A 23750-nucleotide genomic window follows, 5' to 3' on the forward strand; every position below is an offset into this window, starting at 1 on the left:
TAATGACTTCAAGATCCCATTCTGCCTTTGTGCTTTCAAGAGGGGAACTCCCCAGCCTGTATGTATGCTGTGGATTCCTTCTCCCAAGGTGCAGCACCCTGCATTTGTCTACGTTGAACCCCATCCTAGTCTCATCTGCCCACTTTTTGTAGTCTGTCTAAATCTAGTTGCAGCCTCTCTCTCCCTTCAAGTGTGTCCACCTCACCCCACGTCTTAGTGACATCAGCAAATTTGCACAGTGTGCTTTCCACCCCCTCGTCCAAGTCACTGATGAAAATGTTAAACAATCTGGGCCTGAGGACTGATCCCTGGGGTAACCCACTGCTCACATCTTGCCAGGTTGAGTACAACCCATCCACCACTATTCTCTGGGTACGCCCTGTCAGCCATTTTTTTACCCATCCAACTGTGCAGGCATCAGTGCCACAGTCACTTAATTTATTAATGAGAATGGGGTGAGAGACAGTGTCAACGGCCTTATTAAAGTCTAGAAAGTCTACATCCACGGCGACACCAACATCTAAGGATTTAGTTACCTGGTCTTAAAAGGCAACCAGGTTAGTGAGGCAGGACCTGCCTTTGATGAACCCATGCTGGTTGCCCCTGAGCATGATCTGCCCAGCTAGCCCTCCACAGATGTGCTCCTTGATGATTTTCTCCAAGTGACCCCAGCAAGAAATGCATCCAAAAATTTTTTTAAAGAGTCCAGAGTAGGTGCTTGCACCACCTCTGGGGGCAGTTTCTTCCAGACCGTGAACACTCACACCATAAAAACCCTTTTTTCTTATGCCTCGTCTAAACTGGCCTTCCTGGAGTTTATGGCCATTAGGCCTTGCTATCCCTTGGGGAACTCTGGTGAACAGCTGTTCTCCCAGGTCCTGATGTACCCCTCTTATATAATTGTAGGATGCCACCAAGTCCCCCCTGAGCCTTCCCTTTTCCAGACTGAAAAGTCACAAGTCCATCAGCCTCTGTCAGGCCTCCAGGCCTTGGATCATATGAGTGGCTCTCCTCTGGACTCTCTCAAGCTTCTCCACATCTCTCCTGAAGTGGGGGGCCCAATACTGGATGCAGTACTCCAGCTGCAGTCTCACCAGGGCTGAGTAAAGTGGGAGGATGACTTCCCAAGTTTTGCTTGAGATGCATCAGTGGGTGCATGCCAGAGTTTGGTTTGCTTTGCCAGCCACAGCATTGCATTGGTGGGTCATATTCATCTTGTGGTCAATCAAGACCCCCAAGTGCCTTTTGGTCATGGTGCTAGCAAGCATAGCACTGCCGAGCCTGTAAGTATGTTGAAGGTTCTTTCTACTGAGGTGCAGCACCTTACACTTCTCTACACTAAAGGCCATCAGGTTTTGGTCAGCCCACCTTGAGAGCGTGTCCAACTTGGTCTGTATTCCCAGCCTGTTCTGCATTGTGACTGCCCTCCCCCATAATTTGGTATAATCTGCAAACTTGGCCAGTTCACATCTGATTCCTGAATCCAGATAATTGATGATGACCTGTCAGAGGGATGGGACGGGTACAGACAACACTGCCTGCCACCCTATGTCCTCTCCGGGGTAGAACTGTGGTCTGAGCTGGGCCATGGTGCAGGGTATAGCCACAGCCCAGTGTAGGAGCAGCTGGCAGTGGGAGACGGTGAGGGCAGCGCAGCCCATTCCTCCCCTCCCCCTTTCACCTCCCCATCTGTTACTCTTCACACTGCTGGTGCCATGGCTGGCATGATGCTTACACATGACATTTACAGAAATGACAGTGTTTGGATATTGAAAGTACTTTGGACCAGTAAAAACCAAGCTAGGAGACTGCTGAAGTACGGGCCAGCTTTGGAAAGATGTCTTCTGCTGCCCTGAGCTTGCAAATCCCTTCTACTTTGAGGCTGCCTGCACCTCCCATTATTGCTCAACAAGCAACTCAGACCTGTCCCTTCTACAGTGTTAGGGACACATCAAGGGAAATGAAGCCATGACTGGCATGCATGAGACTTGCCACAACATTTAGCAGGGGAGATATTAACAGCCTGTAGGATGGGGACATTGGGCATTTCTAACTGTGCTCTGGGAAACAGGGCAGTGGGGAGGGGGACGCTTTATTTTCACAGCTCTGAGAGCCGCACTGATTAAAAGTGCCCGGAGCATCACTTCTTTCAGCATTCCTGCACTGAAAAATGGCAATGGGGTGCTTTGAACTAAAGCTTGTCAAACGAGCTTTAGTTTAAAGCACCATGCCACCATTTTTTCAGCATGGGGACGCTAATGCATGTGACACTGGAGTCTGCTGGAGTGCAGTAATTATTGCGCTCCAGCAGACTCGGTTATGTGCTGGAATTACAATTCATTGGAGCAGCCTCCCTGCACGTGTATAGAAGCCCCTTCTCATTGTCTGTGGTTTCATGGATTCTCCCAGCTGGCTGACCATCCCTTTACCAGATGCTAAGCACAAACACCCCTGCCCAGGACCCCAGTCCTCCCAGGACCTTGAGCAAGAATGTGGACCCTCTGCCAGGAGACAGCATTTACTTAGAAGAGCCAGAAAAGGCTCTTTTTGAAAGGAGAAGTGAAAGGGGCAAGGGTCCCATATTGTTGCTGGGCTGTACACGCTAATGGGAAGAGGCATAGTAGTTAGGAGAAAGTGCCAAATCTTGCTTTTTCCCAGAGCGCTAATGTCCCTTGAGACCAAGCCTTGTTTCAGTTTTGCTGAGCTGGCACAGAACCTCCCTTTTCCAGCAGGATGGCCATCACAGGTAGCAGCCACCTCAGAAAAACCATGGACAGTCAAAGTGGTTACTCATGGGGGACTCGGGGGAGTAGAACAGGGAGGAAGGGGCTTTCATATCTTTTGTTTGAATCTGGCCTGTGGCTCTGATCCTGCAACTGAGAGGAGCTGAGTGGGCTACAGCCCACTGAAATGACCACACATGTGACAGTCAGCTACCTGTGTACTACCTAACGTCCCCTGGTAGTGTCAGCAGATGTTACCATGTTAGGACTGTTTGTAGGGATACGGTTGAGGTGGTTTCAATCCAATTCCTATGGGCAGGTGTCAGTCTATCTTTAAGCCCAAGCATGACTTTTGTTTTCCTCATTGCAAGTGACCTTCCAGGTCAAGGGTTAGGCAGGAGCTGGAGTGTTGTGGAGAAGGTCCTACTGCTCCAGTACCAGCTGTGTGGATAAACAGAGGATGTCAGCCTGTAGGACTCTCATATGCCCTAGAATAGTAGAAAAATTATGGTATGATTTTTAAAAGTGACACTTAAAAACAGCGTGTGTGTGTAAACAGACTTGCATCAAGAACTAACTTTAGGGTAGGTCTACATTGCAAACTTACCATGCAAGGAGGGTTATGCTTAAACACACTGTGCTGTTCTGCACATGCTGCCTCCCAAGCTGGAAGCAGTGTGTTCACATTCACATGGTGCTTGAGATGGGCTAACTAGCACAGAAAAACTGTAACTGAGAGAGGCAGTGCTAAATAAATAGCCCATCTGCAGCACCACACAAAAATGGCTGTGCTGCTTCTGATGTGGGAGATAGCACACGTGGAGCAGGGTAGTATTTTGGGCCATGGAGACACTGTGATATTGGTATATCTTCAGAGTGCTGTTCTGAAGAAAGGATTTGAAGACACATGTTCATTTAAGCTTGAACCCCTCCTCTCAGTACATCATTGACTGGCTCTGCACACCAGTTCTCCATTCCATACTATCCTGTACCATACCGGTTATCTTTCACCACCCCAAATTCTCCAGAATATAAAACAGCTAAGGGAAGTCTGTAAATATGCCTAGAAGCAGAACAAGTGAGAAGTGCTGCAGCCTGAGAGCTGACCTGTTTATAATGCTGCCATTGTCCTAGTTTTCCTGGTATATCTCTAGGGAGTAAAAATCACACTGTTCTGACATCTAGGACTTGGTATATTTAGGACTGTACTGTTGCCAAAAAATCCTGCTAGACTGAAGAACCAGGGACAATTTTAAAGTTTGATAATGGTAGGATTTAACTTGGTCCATTATGTCTTCAGAATACATTGCAGACATTAAGTAACCAATTTAATTAACCATCGCTGCTGGAAAAATGTACTTAAAAATGAGGGAACCTCAGCTTCCACATAGTATCGTGGCTTCTTTTTCTGTCTCCAATGGATCATGTTGTAACTTTATTCATATACTGTAATTTGGATCATTATAATTGCACTTTGAGCCCTACTTTGATTCCAGTGTGATTTCAGGGCTGTTAGTCTGTGAGTAGCTAGAGCTAAATAAAAAGGGCTGGGATCTTCCCATAGGGCTGGTCTGAGGCTATGTTGCCTTAACCAGTAGCTTTTGCATATGGAGCAGTGACAAATGGGCCAAGTGGAGCTCCTGGTTTCAGCACAGACAGCGCATTGACATAACCCTTATGTTTACGTTGAAATGTGCTGGCTTTGTCCTGAAAGTCAAAGGTCTAAAGCAGCAACTTTACTGACCTTGCCTCTAGCCATCACGAGAGGACATGAGATGTGTTTGTAACATTCAGTAAGGTGGATGTCAATGACCCAGGTTTGAAATGCGTTTTTCCCCCTTCACGTTTATCCATATGTATTCTTCTATTATTAAATTCTATTTCATTTATTTATAATTCCAAATCCCCCTGGATTCTATCCATCTGGTGGAAGTCAGGACTTTAAAATTTCATTAATCCATAAGAAGCATAACCCTGCTGGGAGTTCAGATGGGATTTTTTTTTTTCAGAGAAAAATCTAAATCATAAAGATTATCAGGAGCCATAGCCATCCAAACCACTGAAACTAAACTGTAGCACTTGGGTTTAAAGGGGATCTGTTAAATTAACAAGCACTCCTATTCATAATGAAATGTCCTTGCCTGTCTTGGAAATAGTATCCAAGGTTGTGCAATGTGAAGACAAATGAATAGACATTTCCTAATTCACACTGCTTGTAACTTGTATTTTCACTGTTGCATTGGTGTTTCTGGTCAGATTCACTTTCCTGTTTCCATACATCTATACAGTGCCATGTTGTCAGAGTTGCAAGTCATGCCAAGGAAGATCTGATGCCTTCAGATATTATTATTTGATTTCTCACTGAAGTGGTAACAGACTCAATCAAGTCAGGGATCCAGTGTCATTGTGTTGCATGTTGTGGAAACAAAGGAGTACAAAGACGACTCCAGCCTATGGAAGTCATAGCCTATAGCTCGGGGTGGGCAATTATTTTGGGTGGAGGGCCACTTACTGAGTTTTGGCAAGCCATGGAGGGCCGCATGATAGGCAGCTAGGGGACAATAAATATTAATTTTCTAATTTTTTTAGGGGCCTTGTGGGCTGGATAGAATAGCCTGGCGGCAGGCTGCATCTGGCCCCCGGGCCGCATTTTGCCCACCCCTGCTATGGTTAATGACTAGAAGCAACAGGTGACTGGAACACACTGAGCGTAGACCTGTATCCTACAGAAACAGAGGATCAGACAGTGAGATTGATGATCAGACCAGCCAGTCAGCCTCTGTTGGATCTTTCTGGTGTCTTGTTTGGGCACTATTATAAGGTGCTTTAGATTTAGTCACGTAGAATTATTCCAATGGTGCCAGTAGGTCTGGAGGTACTCTAGTAAATATAGATGCATTTTCCATTAGCATATGTGCTGGAAACTACCAACTCTTGTCATGGGGGGTAGAATTTAAATGCAACAGCTGCATCAGGAGGGGTCATACAGGGGTAGGCTCGGACATGGTAAACAGGCTTGGATCTTCTGGAAAGGGTAATTAAAAGGGTAGAGGTATGTCTCAGCCCCCACTTCCCCTGGAGCATTCTGCTACTTCTCACACTGCCTGTCTGCATTCATGTTATAACTTTTCACTGATCCTGTCACGGACAAGCAGGACAGAGATGCATGTTTTGGAGACACTTGGAAGGGCATACCCATGATCCAGGATAAGTGTGAGTTTTCTAGAGAAGCCATAGGAGGAGAACATCTTCAGTTCCTTGTGCCATCTTTCAGGAAGGCAGCCCTGAGGATCAGTCAGTAGAGTGGATGTCTGATGTATATGACAGCCACAAAAGGGCCAGTTGCACTATGCACTTCTGAGCACCAAACAGCTCATTAGAGTTTGTTCAGGCAAAGTAATGCTGGTTGCTTCTGTTCTCCTCAACTGAATGCAGTGTCACTCAAAGCTTGTTTGTACAGTGAAAAACAGCTCTAAACATGGCTACCAGGTTGTTGCTTTCTCAAATATGTCCATATTGAATTAATAATACAAAGAAAAATAGGTATCTTGGCTATCTCCTGGCTCTTCAGAGCCCATTGAGGTTGAACATTTCCTTCCAGAATGTCTTCAGTCAGTTAGACCGTGTTAAACCTCCAGTTTTCCAGAGGTATGTACCGGTGCATCTGCCTGGAACTGAACTCCAGGCTGATTCACAATATGGCAAAGACATCAGCTGGCCTGCTCTCTCTCAGCTATTTAAAAAGAACTTTAAGGTGTCCTCCTAAAGTCACTGGCACTGCTGCATTAGAAGGTGTTTTGCTTGCAGTCAGTTTTTACAGTTATGCTCCACTTAAGGTGCAGACAGAAATGACATCTGTTGTGTGACTGGTCCCTTGAAATAGCTCTAGAGCTATGCCCAGACAGAAGGGCAAAGCTGCAGAGCCCTCTGATCATGTGACAAATTAACCCTAATTGTATGAGAGTTCAAATCAAGCCCCTCCTAAGTGGAGTTGATTTCATTAACTTCTGTCTGCTCTGCTGCAACAGCAGCCTGGCTTGAGCTGGGTGGGGAGAGAGGGAGATCCCTTCTGGGAGAGGGTTTCAGACTTGCTGGAGTGGTGGGTGGGGGGTGGATTGGAGACCCTCACCTTAGGGGACCTCCAAACTATCCCCCCATCCTGTGGGGCTGAAAACCCCAGAACTCCCTCCATCCCCTGCCTTCTCTCCCTCCTATCCAGAGAGAGCACCAGAGCTGGGAGGGAGGAGTGGTGGAGCCAGGTGGAAACACAGCCTCTCTCCTTGGATGGGTTTCAAATTGGATCTGATCCTCCACCCAGCTGAACCAACAGCTAATGTCTGCTGGATAGGGAGGATCAGTCTAACTCATGGCAATTTCTGTGAATGGTCATGAGCTAGGCCTGGGAGCTGCACGTCTGTCTGCACTTCTCAATATGCTTCCTAGACCTCTGCTGGGGGAAGAGCTCTGGAACCTAAGATTTTTTGTTTCCCTTCTTGTACAATTTAATTTAATCTCCCTTAATGATGGCAGCTGTTGGTTTTTCTTGTTCTAATTTGAGTGTAGCCTGTGTAAATCCTTTTGTTCCAAATAAGGAGGAAGGACTGGAGTTTTAGTAGAAGGAGCAGCAAAGCTACACAGCAAACTGTAGAAATCAGGACAAGTCAGTACCAAGGTACTGTGCTGGGCTTTGCAAGTCTGTGTATTAATTGCCTGCTCAAATAGTGCCCTCTGTTGGCCAGTGCACAAAGCAGCATTGACCCTTGTTGTAGACACTGCATCCTTTTACTCATCAGAGGAAAGTAAGAAATTAGCAAAAGGTGGGAGGGGTTCAGGCCCCTCAAAAAGAAGAGGGTGAGCAATAGGGTGAGCAATAGGGCTGTGTTACACCTTAATTTTAGGCAGCTCCTGGAGCTCTTAACCCCTGGATTGCCCATACATTAACACCTGAAATTACTTTTAAGCACACTTTAAGTGGGTTAAAGTTATGCCACTCAAGACAGGTTTAGCTCTGATCTGTGTTACCCAGCTCATGTCCTACTGATGTGTGGCCACTCTTCACAGATTAGCTGCCCAAGCTGCAGTCTGCCAGCATCTCAGCCTGTGGTGTGCTTTCCCCCACCCTCCTGTTCTGTGTAGACAAACTTTCCACCCCCTGAACTCTTATTTGCCCAGCAGGCAGTTCTGGCACCAAACCAGATCCCCCTCCTGCCCCCAGAGTTGTGACCTTCCCACTCCCATGGGTGCAACCCTGTGTGAACAGCTTGCAGGGTACATGTCCAGTAGCCAGGTTGCAGGGTATGAATGGCTCCAGGAGTAGGTTCTAGGGGGGTATGGGGGAACAAGGTGGGGGGCCACATTGGGTCCCCGTGAGCTAGAACTTCCTTCCCAGGGCAGGGGCAGGAGCTTCTCCAAAAACATCTTCCCTCACCATTCCTACCTCCCAGCCATCTCAGGAAGCATGACCAGCACCCCCCACAGCCCAATCCCAAATAACAATTTGTTAAAATATAAGGCTTTTTTTAATTTACTTGTTTATTTCTTTTTAAATTCTTTTAAAATTATTATTTTATCCTTCAGTGGCTGACTTCCTTCATTTCACCACTGTTCCACAGTCTCATTTCTGTCCACCCACCTCCCACTTCATTCCCCACCCCCTTCCCAATAATTCTCTACCACCCGGCCTCATATCCCCCCCCCAATCTTTCTCTTATTGCTGCCTACAGCAGGGTTGGAAAGCTGTCCTGGCTCACCATCCCTCTAGTGGCAAGTCTCAGCTGTGCAGGTGGGGGACAGTCAGAAAAGGTTTTTAGCCTTTTAAGTATAACTGTTCCAAACTCAAGGTAACACTAACACCAATCAAAGTGTGATGTGTACAAGGCCCATAGTTTCTGTTTGGATAATTTGTAATATCAGTCTTACCATGAACCAGCCCTTATTTGACTGCATGTAGTAAGTGAACAGGGAGCTTGTGCTGCTTCTATCTCTCTAGATACTTTGCTGCCTTGAGAGCAGAAGCAGTTGCTTTTTCAAGGAACAGAAAGCAGAGCAACCAGCCAAGCATGAAGTGCTCCGAGTGTGAATCAAGAGGTCTGCTTCTGCTGAGGCAGCAAATTGGTTTCCCCTGGCTCTACCCAGAATTTTACCTAGACTGAAATGAGCAACCGGGCAGGGAGGAAGGCAACTCCAGGAAATCTGAAGTTTTGCCAGCAGTTTTTATGTTCACAAGACTATCAGATGGAAGATGGAGCTGCTGACCCAACCGGCTGTCATCACAGACCTGGTGATATTTCATCAAAGAGCAGGACCTGGCCATATTCCAGGCTGGATAATTATACTTGACCTACCTCAAATTAATTTTGTAACTTTTTGTCCTAATCTGCTGCCAAAGGGTTGCTCTGTTTCTCTGCATTATGACACAGGTGCTCAGTTCCATAGGAGAGGTCTCTGCATTTTGGGGAGATGGGATCTGCCCTTCTGGGTCAGATCCAAGGTCCATGCAGTCTAACATCCTGTCTCTGACAGTGACCACTATCCACAGGGCAAATTTCTTCCTGGTCTCTCAATCTGGGCACTTTGACCTGAAAGTGGAGGGCTTGTAGCCCTGGTTTTTTCTATCTTGTCTAATGCTCACATTCATATAAGTGTCTCAAGCAGTGAGTGATGTTGGGTTTGGGGAGATGGGGGGAGGAGGAGAGGGGAAGCAAGGGAGCAGAGACTTTTGGGGAGCAGGTAGGGGGCAGAGGCCACTGGGGGGAGGTGGGGGCAGGGGCTGCAGGGAGCAGGCAGCTGTTGCCTGGGACACTGCTGCATGGCTGGGCATGAGCTAGGGCATCAGTGTGGTTCATGCCGGGGAGGGAAGAGAGACAGAGCCATGCCTGGCAGCAAGCAGTGGTGGGGCAAGCAAGAAAGGCTGTGGGGAGCAGAGCCTGCAGGGGCTGAAGTTTGGGTCAGAGGCAATAGGGGAGGCAGAGGCAACAGGGGGACTGGCTGCAAGGAGACAACTGGTGTGAGGCCATGAGACAAGGGGGCTACCTGCCCCCCAAACTGCCTGCCCCCTCCCCTGCTGTTGCTGCTGCTGCTTTCCATGCTGCCGCAGTGGGTTGATGAATTTAAGACACCTTCTGATAATTAGAAGCTATACATGGAAAATGTATAGGTAATGTAAAAAATGTCCGTGTGTAGAATCTAATTATTGGGGGAGTCTTAAATTCAAAGTAATCTAAGAGCACTTTTCTTTGGCTAAGTAAATAAGAACAGACCATTTAATTTTTCTACCATTCAGTATCTTTAAAAACCCCCCAAAGATTCAGAGACTCCATGAAATGCACGGGGCATTCTGCTATTGCTGTGAATTGAGCAGGAGGTTTTGTTGCACTGCCCACAGTGATATCCAAGCCTTTTTTTTTCCTTCACTCAATTTAATTTCCATATGGGTAATTTAAATGATTCCATAATGGTGTAAATTCCAGATTTTGTACAGTGTATTTCATTTGGCACCATGTTGTCTGCTTCTTTATCTTTGGCTGGCCCCTTTGGAAATTATGCATACTCTTTTCTACATTTCACTGATTTACATAATTTTGTGTCATCTATAGATTATGGCACTTCACCATTTAACCACTTCAGCAGGTTATTAATAAATATAAAGAACGCTGGCCCGTATATCCCTGACTTATAAATTTCCATAACTCCATTGATCTTCCCACCCACCTTCATATGAAATTTTGGGTTCCCCTACTGTTAGCCTTTTGCCATGTTGAAAACTGTCCTTTTAATTTTGCTTTTTATTTCCCCAGTGCCTTGGTTACAGTCCGCACAGTGCACTACTTTACCTTTCAATCTACAACTGTTTACTTTTCTTAATAGAAGTGAGATTTTTCAACAGCTTTTTGAAAGTCTAAATAAGTAAAAAAAATCTTTTTTATTCATAATTTTGAGGAACACTCAAAGAATTCTTATAGTTTCAAAGCTTAATTTACAGGAGCTTTGATGTTGTGTTTCTATTCAATGGCATTCATTGGGATGATGGCTGAGCAGAACACAGTACATTGTTAATGCAATGAATGTCTGAAGAAATTGTTTCTTTTCCATTTCCAGAGGATGAACACCAAAGGCTTGGATAGGATCTCTGCTCTCAGGATTCTGGGGAAATTACTTCCACCCTTTAATGCCCTTAATGGCAAGAACACAGAACAGGCTACCAGGCATTTGTCAGCAGCAGGATCAGAACAGTGACTTATTCTCTGGGGCTACTTCACCCCACTGGCACATATTATAAGAAATCTCTGTTGCCTTCAAATTAACCTTCACTGGTTCCAGGGGTTACTTTGAATCTTTGAATAACCTTGACTAAGCACTTTGCTTCTCTCTACCTGTGTTCTTCCATTTGCAGAATGGAAATAATAAAACCTCTTGGCTCAAGGGGAGAGTTTCATTAGGTAAAGGTTGTCTGAGGTTGTGATGAATTGGATGTTCGAAGACAGGAGGGCATTACTAGGATTTATTTATTTTTTTGTTTCTTTTCCCCTCAGGTTCTTCATCATCAAGGAGAGCTTTCTGCTTTACTATGCTGAGAGTGAGAAGAAGAATTTTGAAAGCAATAAATACTTCAATATTCACCCAAAGGTCAGCACTCTTCTGTGGGGTCCATTAGGACTCCAGCTCTGTTCTTACAAGCAGCCAGAGAGCAGAGGAAGCAGGTTATCTAACCCCAACCCTGGGTCGCTGGACCCAGAGGCACCTCCAAATGATATAGGCATGTTGATGAACCTCTTATAAAAAAACAAACTTAACTCAGGCTCCCTCCAACCCCACCAGCTACTTGGTTTTATTTTTTAATACTTTTTCCTGATGTTAGGTTCACAGCCCAACTTCTTTAGTCATCTCATGCACTAATGTAACAAGGAGCCAGGTGGCTGGGTCACCAGCTGCAACTGCCAACATGGAGTGGAGGAAGGGCAGCTGCTGCCATTGTCTGTCCATGTCCTGCTAGTGCTGTTGCCCAGCCATGGTGCATACTCTGATCTCATGATTACCCAGTTCATCTGGTGGCCATTCGAATAGTCTGCTGTGAGGCTACTCTAATCATCACCTGGTTTATTACTTGACTCGTCATGACTTGCTGTTAATCTGTACCTGCAAATCTAGTCAGACACAACAGTGCCCCAGTATACCTCATACACATGCAGGATAAGGAAGGGGAGGGTTCATCTCTCAGGCCTTTGCCACCTGTGCTTTTAGTGGGAGTACCCATTTTTTGTTCTCCATGGACCACCAGCCACAAAGGACATGCACTTCAGGGGGTCTGATTTCACCTGCAGCAGGCATTGGTGATATGCTAGCATGTGCACCAATATGCATGGGAAACTACCACTTAGAGAAATGAAGTCCAGGAGCCATAAATGGGGACACCAACTCCCTCATGGTTGCATTTGTAGTTACTCATTGAAGCATAACTTCTTAGACCTGCTGGATGATTTTGCCATGATTTAAATTTTGCCATGCTTTAAATGAAACACCACTAATATAAAGAGAGATATATAGTGGCGTTTCATTTTAATCACAAAAAGGTGGATTTGGGGTTACTTTTTTTAAACCAAAAATTGGGGATTATTTTTTTTAAATCAGAGAAAACAGGATCCCTGATCATAAGAGAAGGTAACCAAGTACCACTGACCTGGCTACAAAAGTGAAGGTGATCTGGCACTTCACAAAGTGAGCATGGTGCCACTGAATGGAGTTACAGTAGTGTTGACTGGAAAGAACATTTGGAAATAGAGCAAAATAGCCCTTTTATCCAAAAACACTGTATTCCTATGGACGACCCCCACATTTCTCTCTGTAAGTGAGCAAGCAACCATCCATAACCCACTGTACTCTGCACATGAAAAGATGCATTTTGTGAATATGGAACATAATAAAGGAAACGGTAATTATAATATACTTACAACAATAATGGAAGCTTAGCCTACAGCAAAGCTAAAATTGTAAAATATAAGGCAAAAGTTAGCAACTAACCCCATGGTCTTTAACAAAAGAACCTCCCATTTCTTTCCAGTTTTCATATCCCAGCACCCACTGGAGGTGGGCAAGATTAGGCTCCCTGTACAGCCCATTAGCACCATGTGTGAATCTAGAATTTTGCTTCCTCTGCTCTCTGGCTGCGTCATCACCTATAAAACAACATCTTTTCCTGCAGTTAAATTAGAAGCTTTATTAATACTCTAGAGCAGTGGTCTCCAAAGTGGGGTGCGCAAGACGATCCATTGGGGTGCGGGAAGAAAATATTAGAACTATTTATATTTATTTTTTATCTCATCCTTTTTTAATTTCTATTTTTGTGTATGTTTTATAATGTACGTAATATATTAGTACAGTAGTACATGTATATAATTTATAAATAAATATACATATATTGGGAGGGTGTGCTCAAAAATTTTTTTACTGATAGGGGTGCACGATCAGAAAAGTTTGGAGACCACTGCTCTAGAGGCCTAGGGCTGTATTATTTAGTTTGATTGCAGTGAAAACAAATATAACTTCACTGGAATGAGTTAAAGACGATCCGCAGGGCTGTGACAGGAGTTTCGGGAGCAGCTAACAGACAGCAGCATTGTAGAACAAAGGAAAGCTTGATTGGCGAAACATCAAGACCGTTAAAAAGGAGAAGGTGAAGAGTTTGGAAGGGATCAGGTAGATTATAATGATCCATGAAGTCAAGGGACTTCCTCAGCACTGCCTGACTAGAAATGCTGCTGCTATTGCCAGGCAGTTGGTTTTATACTTTGGGTGGAGCAGGAGTCAAAGCAGGGTTCAGACGCTCCCTCCTCACCCCCAGATCTTCACCTGATTAGCACGTCCCTTTAATCAGTTATAGCAGGCTCCCCTGGGTGCTGTGAGGTGTCAATCCTGCTTCTCAGGAACTATACATGCTGATTTTTGTGATACTGCCAGATTCTGAAGAGGGGCATGGGGAAAGCTGAGAATGGGAGTCCCTGATATGCCTTGCTTTTGGCTGTGCCTTGTATCTGCTCACTGAAGGTATACTGACTGATTTCAACACTGGTTCCACACTAGGGTGTCATTCCTCTGGGGGGCTGCATCGTGGAGGCCAAAGAAGAGCCCAACATGCCTTATGCCATAAAGATCTCCCACGAGGACTTCCATGTGAGTGAACTCTTTTCTTTTCAAGTAGGTGAGCTTATCACTGAAGAGAGGGCTGGAGCAAAAGCCCCGGCAATTGATATGCTCTGTTTATTCACAGCAAATGGAACCACTTAGCAGCATTGCTGCCCATTGCCCTCCATCATTTGCTTATGTGCCTTGCCACCTCAATGAGAGTCAAAGGATAGGGCTGGCTCCAGAGCCCATCCAGTTTTTTCTACCATTTGGACTAGTATCAATGGTGGGCAGGTAGCAGTGCTTACAATACCTGAGTCCACTGGTGGCCTGGATAGGACCATGTGCAGGATGTTGTATATGCATATGCATGTGCTACACCAGCAGCTCTCATTGCAGGCTTTGCTTTTCTTTCCCAGGGTAACATTGTCCTGGCAGCTGAGTCAGAGTTTGAACAGGCTCAGTGGCTGGAACTGCTGCAGGAGTCTGGGAAAGTGTAAGTACCAGGGGCTTATTTCTAGTCTTTTCTCTTTTCCAAAGTATTTTGGTAAGGTGAAGGGGACCAGAGGGTGTGTCTTATGAGAAGAGCAAAGTGTGACTAGCGTTACAGTGTAGAAAAGTTGAAATACTGCTCCATGGCTTGTCAGTGCTGGTTAACCTCAGATTTCAACCACTCTACTACATAAACCAAACAGTTTAAGACTTAATATAAATCTTCCTCCATTATGCTAAAGTTGCATTATTCTGCTATGTCATCCCCTGGCTCTGGACAGGACTGGGAAGTAATGAAACGCCATGTGGCAACTTCTGTCCTGCTATTTCTTTTCACTTCTTGGACTTAGTGAAAGCAATGCAGTTCTGTTGGATGAGGAGCAAGACCTGGGAGCTTATGACTCTGAGGCTCCCTGCACCACTAGCATAGGTATCTGGGGTGACATGGGGCAAGGATGAGGGAGGTCTAGGCCTCCATGCAAAGGGAACGACAATAACAGTGGCCCCAAGGGTTCAACAGCAGTTCTGACATGGTTCTGTGAACTTTGAGGCATAGGTCCCATATTTCAGCACACTCAGCTGGCACGTGGGGAGAGGAGAATTTAACCCTATGAGAGAGGCTAACTATGAGCTCCCTTGGGGAGTACAGCAGATCCCCTGAGAGGGTTGATTTATCACATTTCCAAACCACTTCTGCACACCTAGGTGACATAAAGGCTGTAAGCACCAGGATGCTTTGGTAGCTTATCTGACTGGCACCTTTGTACGTTTTGAGGTTTGACTGTTGCTAGCTCTGGAATGTCATTGCTCAAGTGCCTCCCAGTGAAATAGGTAGGTTGGTAGGAAACCAGGACAAGCACGGTTCAAGTTTTAGCAGAAGTGTGGAAAGGCAGTGGCAGGGAGGGGGTGTGGGGCTGAGGGCCGGGAGTTCTCCCAGACCACATGAGACTTTGAGAACCTCTGGAGCCTGGTAATCAGCTAAGCTGCTTAAAGGAAAGAGTGCTTTGCCATATGCCCTGCAGCAGGAGCTTTTGCCCAGTGGGGTATTACACTGGATTTGTACCCTTGAGCCCCTGTAAAATATGGCTAGAAAAAAGGGCTTCTCATTCAGATGAGTTTATCCTAGCACGTTGGCATGGGCAGATCAGGACCACTCACTTCTCAGAAGCTTGTGTGTTGGGAGGAAGGAAATATTATCATTACATCAGGATGTGGTACAGGGTCATTTTTTATTAATGGTGACTAAATATGCAGCACTTTTTGCCCTCCTCCCATTCTGCTCGCTCCTGGCTCTGGGCTGTATAGATGTGCAGCTCAGTCTCCACTCATCATGCCACCCAAAGGCCAATTGTGCCCACTGGGTGCTCAGACTTGAGAGGAAAAGCAAATCCCCCAGCTCACTGTTTCTCTTCGGCATTGTAAGCACCAGTATGCTTGTTATGCTGTCCCTACCCTACCCTTTCCTCGCTGGAGCTCCAATGATGTTAGCTACTATGACAATACTTGTGTCAAGTAGGCAGTGGTAGACTTTACTGACTTGCCTTATAACTCTGTTTGACTGAGGCCTAGGCCATATAGGAATTAAAACACTGGCAGGACCACTCCAGAGACTGGGAAATGGAGGGAGATTACCCTCCAAGTGCTAGGGTACACAGGGTGTTTGGTCCCCCTATGCTCTGACCATAAACGGCTCAGATTTGGGAGGACCAGGTGTGAGAGATGCTGAGCCCCAGGCAGGCCCCTGTGATCTGTCCTGTAGAGGGGAAGGGCATGGCTCTTGAGGAGGATGGGCAGGGATGTGTAAATTAATTCATCGAATCATAGGGAAATAAAGGTAGAAGGAACCTTCAGAGATCTAGTCCAGCCCCATGCCTGGATCCCATCTATCCAAACCATTCTATACAAACCCATTGTCTAACTTGTTAGTAAAATTACACAGTCAATCTTGACACAACACAAGATGTAACACATTAACTCGCCATAGGGAAGGCAGAGGGACAACAGTGACCAATGTCTTACTTCTTTGAGGATTGTTAAAATATGTTTGAGTGGCCATGCCCCCCCCACTATAAAGGAATATAAAAACCTCACAGTTAGTGTCTTATAAGTAGAAGAACTTCCACTGAAGTCCATAGAGCTGCATTTGCTTATAGCGGTGCTGATTTTGGCCTTGGGACCTTTCTTGCTGGGAGTCAGCTAGATTTCCCTTTAAAAATGCAAGTGGGGAACAAGTACTGGCACAGGGCTTCCAAAAGCATGAGGTCCTGTGTGGCTGTGCCCCACACCCAGAGTCCACCCTGTTCCTAGACCCTGATTCTGGCTCTTGAACCCAAAGTGTTTGATGCAGAAACTGATGAAGCCATTGTCATATGGGTTTTTTTGGTGCAGTAGGATAACCCGCCCTGCAGGAGGAAAATAGGCTTGTAGTATCCTCCTCTCCTACTTTCTACCCTGTGTGTCGTCACCGCTAGAATGCTGCAGCTCCAGTGTCTACCTAATGAGTTGCAATGACCGGCTGTGTGTGAAGAAGAGCAGGGATAATGTGATATGTATTAGCAAAGTTAGGTTAGGAGCTGAGCAGTAGCCAAAAAAGACACAGCGTGGTCCAGTAAATTGAGCAGCACTGAAAGGGAAAGTTAAAAGGATGCTGCGTTCATTATTTAGGCACTGCATTTTAGTCCCCTTCTGCTACAGGGAAAACATGCTGCTGATTCTACCAGAGTGCTTGCAGCTTGTTGTGATCATTCCACTTCTCTCTTCATCATTTTCATCATGAAGAAGAAGAAAAATAAGAAAAGAGAGCATAAGTATGCAGGGAAAACAGGGCAAATGAGACTGGAATGGGTAGCATCCTCTTCCCTTCATTTCATTCTTTGCATTGCAAAGGACTGAAGATATAGAATCATAGAAAGTTAGGGTTAGAATGGTCCTCAGGAGATCATCTTGTCCAACTCCCTGCTCAAAGCAGGACCACCCCCAACAAGATCATCCCAGCCAAAGCTTTGTCTAGCCAGGCCTTGGAAGCCTCCAAGGATGGAGCTCCCACCACTTCTCTGGGTAACCGGTTCCAGTGCTTTACTACCCTCCTCGTGAGAAAATGTTTCCTAATATCTAACCTAAACTTCCCTTGCTGCAACTTGAGACCATTGTTCCTTGTTGTGTCATCTGCCACCACTGAGACCAGTCTAGCTCCATCCTCTTTTGAAACCTCCTTCAGGTAGTTGAAGGCTGCTATTAGATCCCCTCTCAGTGTCTTCGTTTCTAGACTAAATAAGCCCAGTTCCCTCTGTCTTTCCACATAAGTCATGTCCCCCAGCTCCCTCACCGTTTTCGTTGCCCTTTTGTATTGTTACTTTAAATCTGGAACAGGGAGGGTGTGCAAGGACACTGCAGTGGTAGGTATTATTTGAAGTATTGAGGAGATGGGCTAGTCACTGTCAGGTGGCCTGGTGGGAATGCGCTGTATTGTTGCAAGGGAGTCTAAACTACCTACCGAGCTGACTGCTCATTCCCAGACTTGGGTACTACTTACTAGCAGTCGAGCTGCAGCAGCACAGAGTTCAGCCTGGGTGACTGTTTGTGCAGCTTCTCGGGTGGGTTTAACAGCCCAGATTAGGCTCCAGGGTGCTGTAGATACACTGCTACTGGAACCTGAGCTCAGGTTTGTCTGCATGAACTGCAGTTACAGGGGTGATGGCAATGGGAATGTACCCAAAGACTTCTCTGACTAATTATAGAGTGGAACTGACAGTTTCTGTAAGGGAATTCCCTCAAGTCTGCTGTAGTCAGTACTTGTCAGACCATGGAAATGTTTGGTTTTAAAGTGGAGCGGAGAGGGCAGGGATCTTCTGGTTCAGGTGTTCAGAGGACCCACCCAAAGGTGAAATGTCAAATCAGACTGCCACAAGAGATTTATTTTTTAAATAAGAAGTTATATTATATAATTGTGATGTGTAATAGGGAAGTATAGAGCCTGGCACAATGGAGCCATGTTCTCTGTTATGACTTCTGGTGCTGTTATAGGAGTACTGCTACTAGGAATAGTATTCATAATAATCATTTGAAAGCCAATGGAAATTCTGAATTATGATATTTATTTCTAATAATTCATAAACAGCTTTCAGCCAACTCCTTTTTTTTTACTTCAGTGACTTAGCATTTTCTGATGAAAATCCATTTTGTGGAACAATTCTCCACCAGCTCTAGTCACAAGACTGCTGCTTTCCTTTGTAACAAAGGTACTTATTTTCATCAGTTAGGTGTCAATTACTTTTCAAATTGAGGCAGACTACACCGTTTTCATAAACTAGGGTTAAGTAGGCTTAATAAGGCTGTCCCTTGCATATGAGGAAAATCTCAGATTGGTATTTATGAAAGAGGCAGACATCTTAAATGCTTTACCTGTTTTGAATCCCTTAAGCCTGAGAACAGGATTTAATTCAGTGTCTCAATATTTTAAAATACTACATCATGACTGCCTTGCGTATGCCGTGTGTGCATGTGCGCAAGCACACACGCACACACATTCAAGCCATCTGCAAAACTATACATTTTTATTAACATTAGACAATCTGTGGACAAATTGGAGAGACTCCAGTGGAGGACAATGGACATGGTTAGGGGACTGAGGCACATTACTGATGAGGAGAGGTTGAGGGAACTGTGCTTATTTAGTCTGGAGAAGAGAAGACGGAGGGGGGGATTTGATAGCAGCCTTCAACTACCTGAAGGATGGTTGCAAAGAGGATGGAGCTAGACTGTTCTCAGTGGTGGCAAATGACAGGACAAGGGGCAATGGTCTCAAGTTTAGGTTAGATATTAGGAAACATTTTCTCACTAGAAGGGTAGTAAAACACTAGAACAGATTACCCAGAGACGTTGCGGAGTCTTTATCCTTAGAGGTTGTTAAGACCCAGGTAGACAAAGCCTTGGCCGGGATGATCTAGTTGGATATGGTCCTGCTTTGAATAGGGGGTTGAACTAGATGACCTCCTGAGGTCCCTTCCAACCTAAATTTTCTATGACTCTGTGTTCTAAGTTCTCTGCATTTTGGAAAATATTACAAAAGCCCATTAGTTTAAAAGGAATCCAGCTGTATGCAACACACACAAAGCTGCGCCTGTTCACTAATTCTCTTCTAATTTGCTTTTTGAAAGGTCTGACTGCAGGCATGAAAGGTATTAGTACAGCAAATAAGGCTTGCTAGAGACAAAGATAAAGGCTTTCTTAAAAGTATTCAACAAGAGGTTGTTGATTACAGTTATTTCAAAAACCTGTAAATGCCAAACAGCTAGTGGGGAGGGGGGAGAAACCACAACCCTGTCCCAGCTTTGAAAGTCCAATTTGCTTCTCATATTTATGAATCTTGGGCTACAAGTAGTCATCACATTTGTTTTAAGAGAAAACCTTTTGTCCTGGGGTCATACAGATATACATGTCCACCATCATGCTTCAAATCTCTATGAAACCTGCTGGGTAGGGTGTACTAACGTTGTGTACATCTTGTACAGTTACTGTGGTTCAGTCCTGGGACAAGCCTGTCAGGCTGTGTTCTTGTGGAAGGGCGATGTGTGTGAATGACTGTGCCCCTCCTGTTCTGATTCAAGTCAAACAGAGACAATCAGTCCCAGATCAAATGAAACCTCTCTTTACAGATTTAGTCTTTTTTCAGAAAATAAATACATAAATAAATAAACCCTAAAAGCCCTACCTTATCATGTATATGTTTTAATGGGAATGCTAAAGAAATTACTGTCCTCACTGTCATATGTGAATATAAACAAATCAGCCTGCATTTTCAGTATGAAAAATGTTTTCTGTAAGATCTCAAGCCCAGGTCTGAGAAGACTGAGTCCTATTCCTGACTGTGCCTTTGACTTGTGTGTCCTTGGTCTTGTTACTTTACCTCTATACTGATGCATGCCCCTGCTTTCCAGGTGCAGCCAGTAACACATCTGCTATATGGGATAAGGTGGAGGGGGGGCTTTGTTCAATAATGTTTGCAGAAAGCATTGAGATCTCTTGGTGTGTAGTACTAGACATACAAATTACTACTATAACCCTGCTTCTCTTACTTTAGGCTTTATTTTTTCTTAAGTTTTTAACGGGGGGTCTTTCTTATTTTTAGAAGTAGTGTTACTTGTCAGACTAGGGGGCTAGGATATAGCTTAAATCCAAGTGCTAACTGCTAAGGCAGGCAGGGATGTTTAAGCAGATACAAGACCAGAAGCCTGCAGGGTTGAGGATAAAGACCAACATGTGTGAAAATGAGGAGGTTTTAATGCTGGAAGGAAAGTAGTGGTGCTGGGGTAGAGCAATGGATGAGAGTGAGAGGGAGAAATGCCACTGGCTACAAGATATGGGACTTAGACAGGAGTGAAATGTAATAGAAGATAAGTCCTCATCTTCATCTATCAAAGCTGTACCAAACCACCAAGGTCAATTTCCAATCCAAGTGCCAATCCCTACTGTGAAGCAGGCTCTCAATCAGAGGTTCCTCATATCCTGCACAGGCTTGGAGGATGGATCCCAGTTTAGGACTCCCAGAAGAAGAGAGAAAGCATTATGTTTATACACAGTCCCTGGAAAAGGGAAGCTTCCAATTTATAAAATATTATTACTCATAAATAAGAAAACAAAGCAATTCTTAGAGCACAAGGGACTTTGTGTTTGCATTGCTTGGTGGAATATAAAATGGAGTCTCTCAACTCTTCCAATAACTCTGACTTGTTTTCTTTCCCATTATCTTATTTGTCTTCATTCTCTCTTCAGGACCTGGAAGAATGCCCAGTTGGGAGAAGCCATGATTGAGAGCCTGGAAGCACAGGGGCTGCAGCTGGCCAAGGAGAAGCAGGAATATTTAGGTTGGATGGAACAGCTTTTTGTACTGGAGATCCTTTAGAGTTAGGAATGAATGCCCAAGGGCCAAGGTCATCCTAAACAGTAGCCTATTCAGTTTGCAAGACAAATCCAAGCAACAATGAGGGCTGTGCTTGGGGTATTTCTTTTAGATGTTTGAAAGCATGCATGCATCTTTCCCATTCAGCTGCAGCCCTTTTAATTTCAAGAGCGTCAGGAGTCAAGGTGTCCTGGTCCTGGGAGTTGCTAGCACCAGGGGCTGGAGACCTGGCAAACACCAGTACTCATATGCTGCTTTTAATTTCTTGGGAATGGCATTTCTTATGATGACTACAGTTCCCTTTTCCCTGGCAAGGGCTTTTACTCTCACATTGCTAAATCCTTACCTAAATTTACCCATTTTGTAAGTGGTGATTTTTGTAGGGTGGCAATTCTCACTGAACAGATTAAGGGGGCACAGGTGGACAAGATGGCTCAACCAGTATGTAGGGGTATTTCAAATGACTAGCTACATCTTTGGTAATGCAGGCTTGTTTCATGGTAGGCTAAGGCACATTGTATGAGCACACTGGGTAACATCCTTTCACTCTGTCCCTGCTTTGGAGCCCTCTAAAACTGGGCAGATTGAGAGATTTCCTTTCTACATTTCTGAGCTTCTCATGCCCAACAATGAACTTAGTATGTTGCCCAGGATTTCATGCACAGTTAGGGTATAGTTTTATTCCTAGAACACCAATGGGTTACTCTAGGAGCACTGGCACAGAAATGAGCTATTACCTCAAAATATTGGGGGGAGGGGAGCTATACAGCAGCTCCATGGTCACTGTTGGTGTGTGCATGCTCATACTCCATTTTTAATGGAACCTAAGGCATCTAGCTCATCTTTTAGTGAGAGAGAAGTAACTATCATGGACTAGCTTTCACATACCACAGCACAGAGTATCCACACAAGGAGCTACTGTAGAGCAGTTGATGTATTTTATAGCTCTGCCATCCTTTATTTCTCTATAATGTCCTTAATCTGCTCCCCCATTCTTTGACCTGCCTCACAGAGCTACCACAGGCAGAGCTCTGAAGGCTGTAGATACTCACAAACTTTTGAAACCCTATCTGAATTATGCAGTCCTTAGGGTGGGATTTAAAGGAATAACCATAACAAGAGCTGTTCAGTCTGAAGAGCATAAAGCCATTTATGTTATCTGCTGAATGAGTGAAAGCTTACAGCTCATGTATAAGAAAAGGAAGTATTATCACTGCTGTTTTATATGTGGGAATAAGTAATACATGGGATCCATAAAGGGGTAACTTGTAGAACTGGTTGAGATGTTTTGAATGAAAAACTCTTTTCATTTAAAACCTAGCTCTTCAAAAAAAAACAACCCACCAACCCCCTCCCCCCCACAAACATCAGCCCCCTCCCAAAGAATGTTGTAATAGAAAACTATTGCCTTTTTAAGTTAGTTGGTGAATTTTGGTACAATACTTTTCATCAGCATTGTTCAATTTGATTTGTTTCTATATTTTGTGTGTATGTATAACTTTTATACATTGGATGTCAGTTTTATTTCCATTTCATATTTTTGTCAGCATTTTTATTAGAATATAAACAGAAATGTTCAACAACTATTTTTATAAAAGTTGCAGTAATGCTGATGAAAAGTATTGTACCAAAATTCACCAATTGATTTAAAAAAGCAAGTTTTCTCATTAAATGTTTTCACACACACAAATGTATTTTATGAAAGAAATAATTATATATTTCAACCTAGCAAAACATATATTTTAATTTTCAACCAGTCCTAGTTATGTAGGCCAGGCCACAGTACAAATCTATGGACTTGAGCCACAGCTGGGATTGGATCCCATCTCCCTGCTCTAAGCCCTTGGCCTTGCTTTGCAGTAGGGCTGTGCAATGCTTTGGACCATGCTTCAGGTCCAGACAAGCTTTGGACACTTTGGCATCCGAAGCAGCATGTCCAGATTGAAGCGCTAGCTTCGTTAGGCTTTCTGAAGCTGTTTTGAGCTTCCAAACTGCTTTGGAGCTGCTTCGGAGATCTGGCCATAGGGTATAATGGGGAATCAATGAAATACCTATAACTTCGTGGGTTTTTCATCCAATTTGGATGAAATTTGCAGGGGTACTAGCCTCTGCTGAGAGTATGAAGCCTGCCAAGTTTCAAGAAGATTGGTGCAGGGGTTTGGGGGGAACTGCACCTCAAATTCTTCACCACAGGGGGTTGAAAACTGCAGGGGTTGTGGCCCCTGGTGAGGCCACAAAGCCTGCCAAGTTTCAAGGTGATAGGTGCAGGGGTTTGAGGGGAACTGCACCTCAAGCTGCTGACAAGCAAAACTCATGACATAGATGACCCTGTGTGTGTTAAGCTGCAGTGGGCTGAAAACTGCAGGGGTGGTGTCTCCTGCTCAGGCCACAGAGCCTGCTAGCTGTCAAGGAGATAGGTGCAGGGTTTCTGGGTTCTGGGGCCCTGCACCTCTAGCTGCTGACAGGCAAAACTCGTGAAATGGTGTTTATGCAACTGTTTGTCCTGGGGCATGGGGGGG

The 23750-nt window shown here is 44.8% G+C and overlaps 1 protein-coding gene across 1 annotated transcript in view; it reads left to right on the top strand.

Annotated features, from left to right (window-relative positions):
• Positions 1-23750, top strand: part of PLEKHD1 (pleckstrin homology and coiled-coil domain containing D1) — a 49776-nt gene that overhangs the window by 8395 nt on the left and 17631 nt on the right. Inside the window, exons 2-5 of the mRNA XM_019552301.1 lie at positions 11255-11348; positions 13800-13889; positions 14261-14337; positions 21105-21196. Coding sequence (XP_019407846.1) covers positions 11255-11348; positions 13800-13889; positions 14261-14337; positions 21105-21196 — 353 coding nt within the window. The remainder of the gene's footprint in view (positions 1-11254; positions 11349-13799; positions 13890-14260; positions 14338-21104; positions 21197-23750) is intronic.

The sequence above is a fragment of the Crocodylus porosus genome, unplaced genomic scaffold (genome assembly GCF_001723895.1).
Source record: "Crocodylus porosus isolate Cpor-Errol unplaced genomic scaffold, CroPor_comp1, whole genome shotgun sequence".
Classification (NCBI taxonomy): domain Eukaryota; kingdom Metazoa; phylum Chordata; order Crocodylia; family Crocodylidae; genus Crocodylus; species Crocodylus porosus.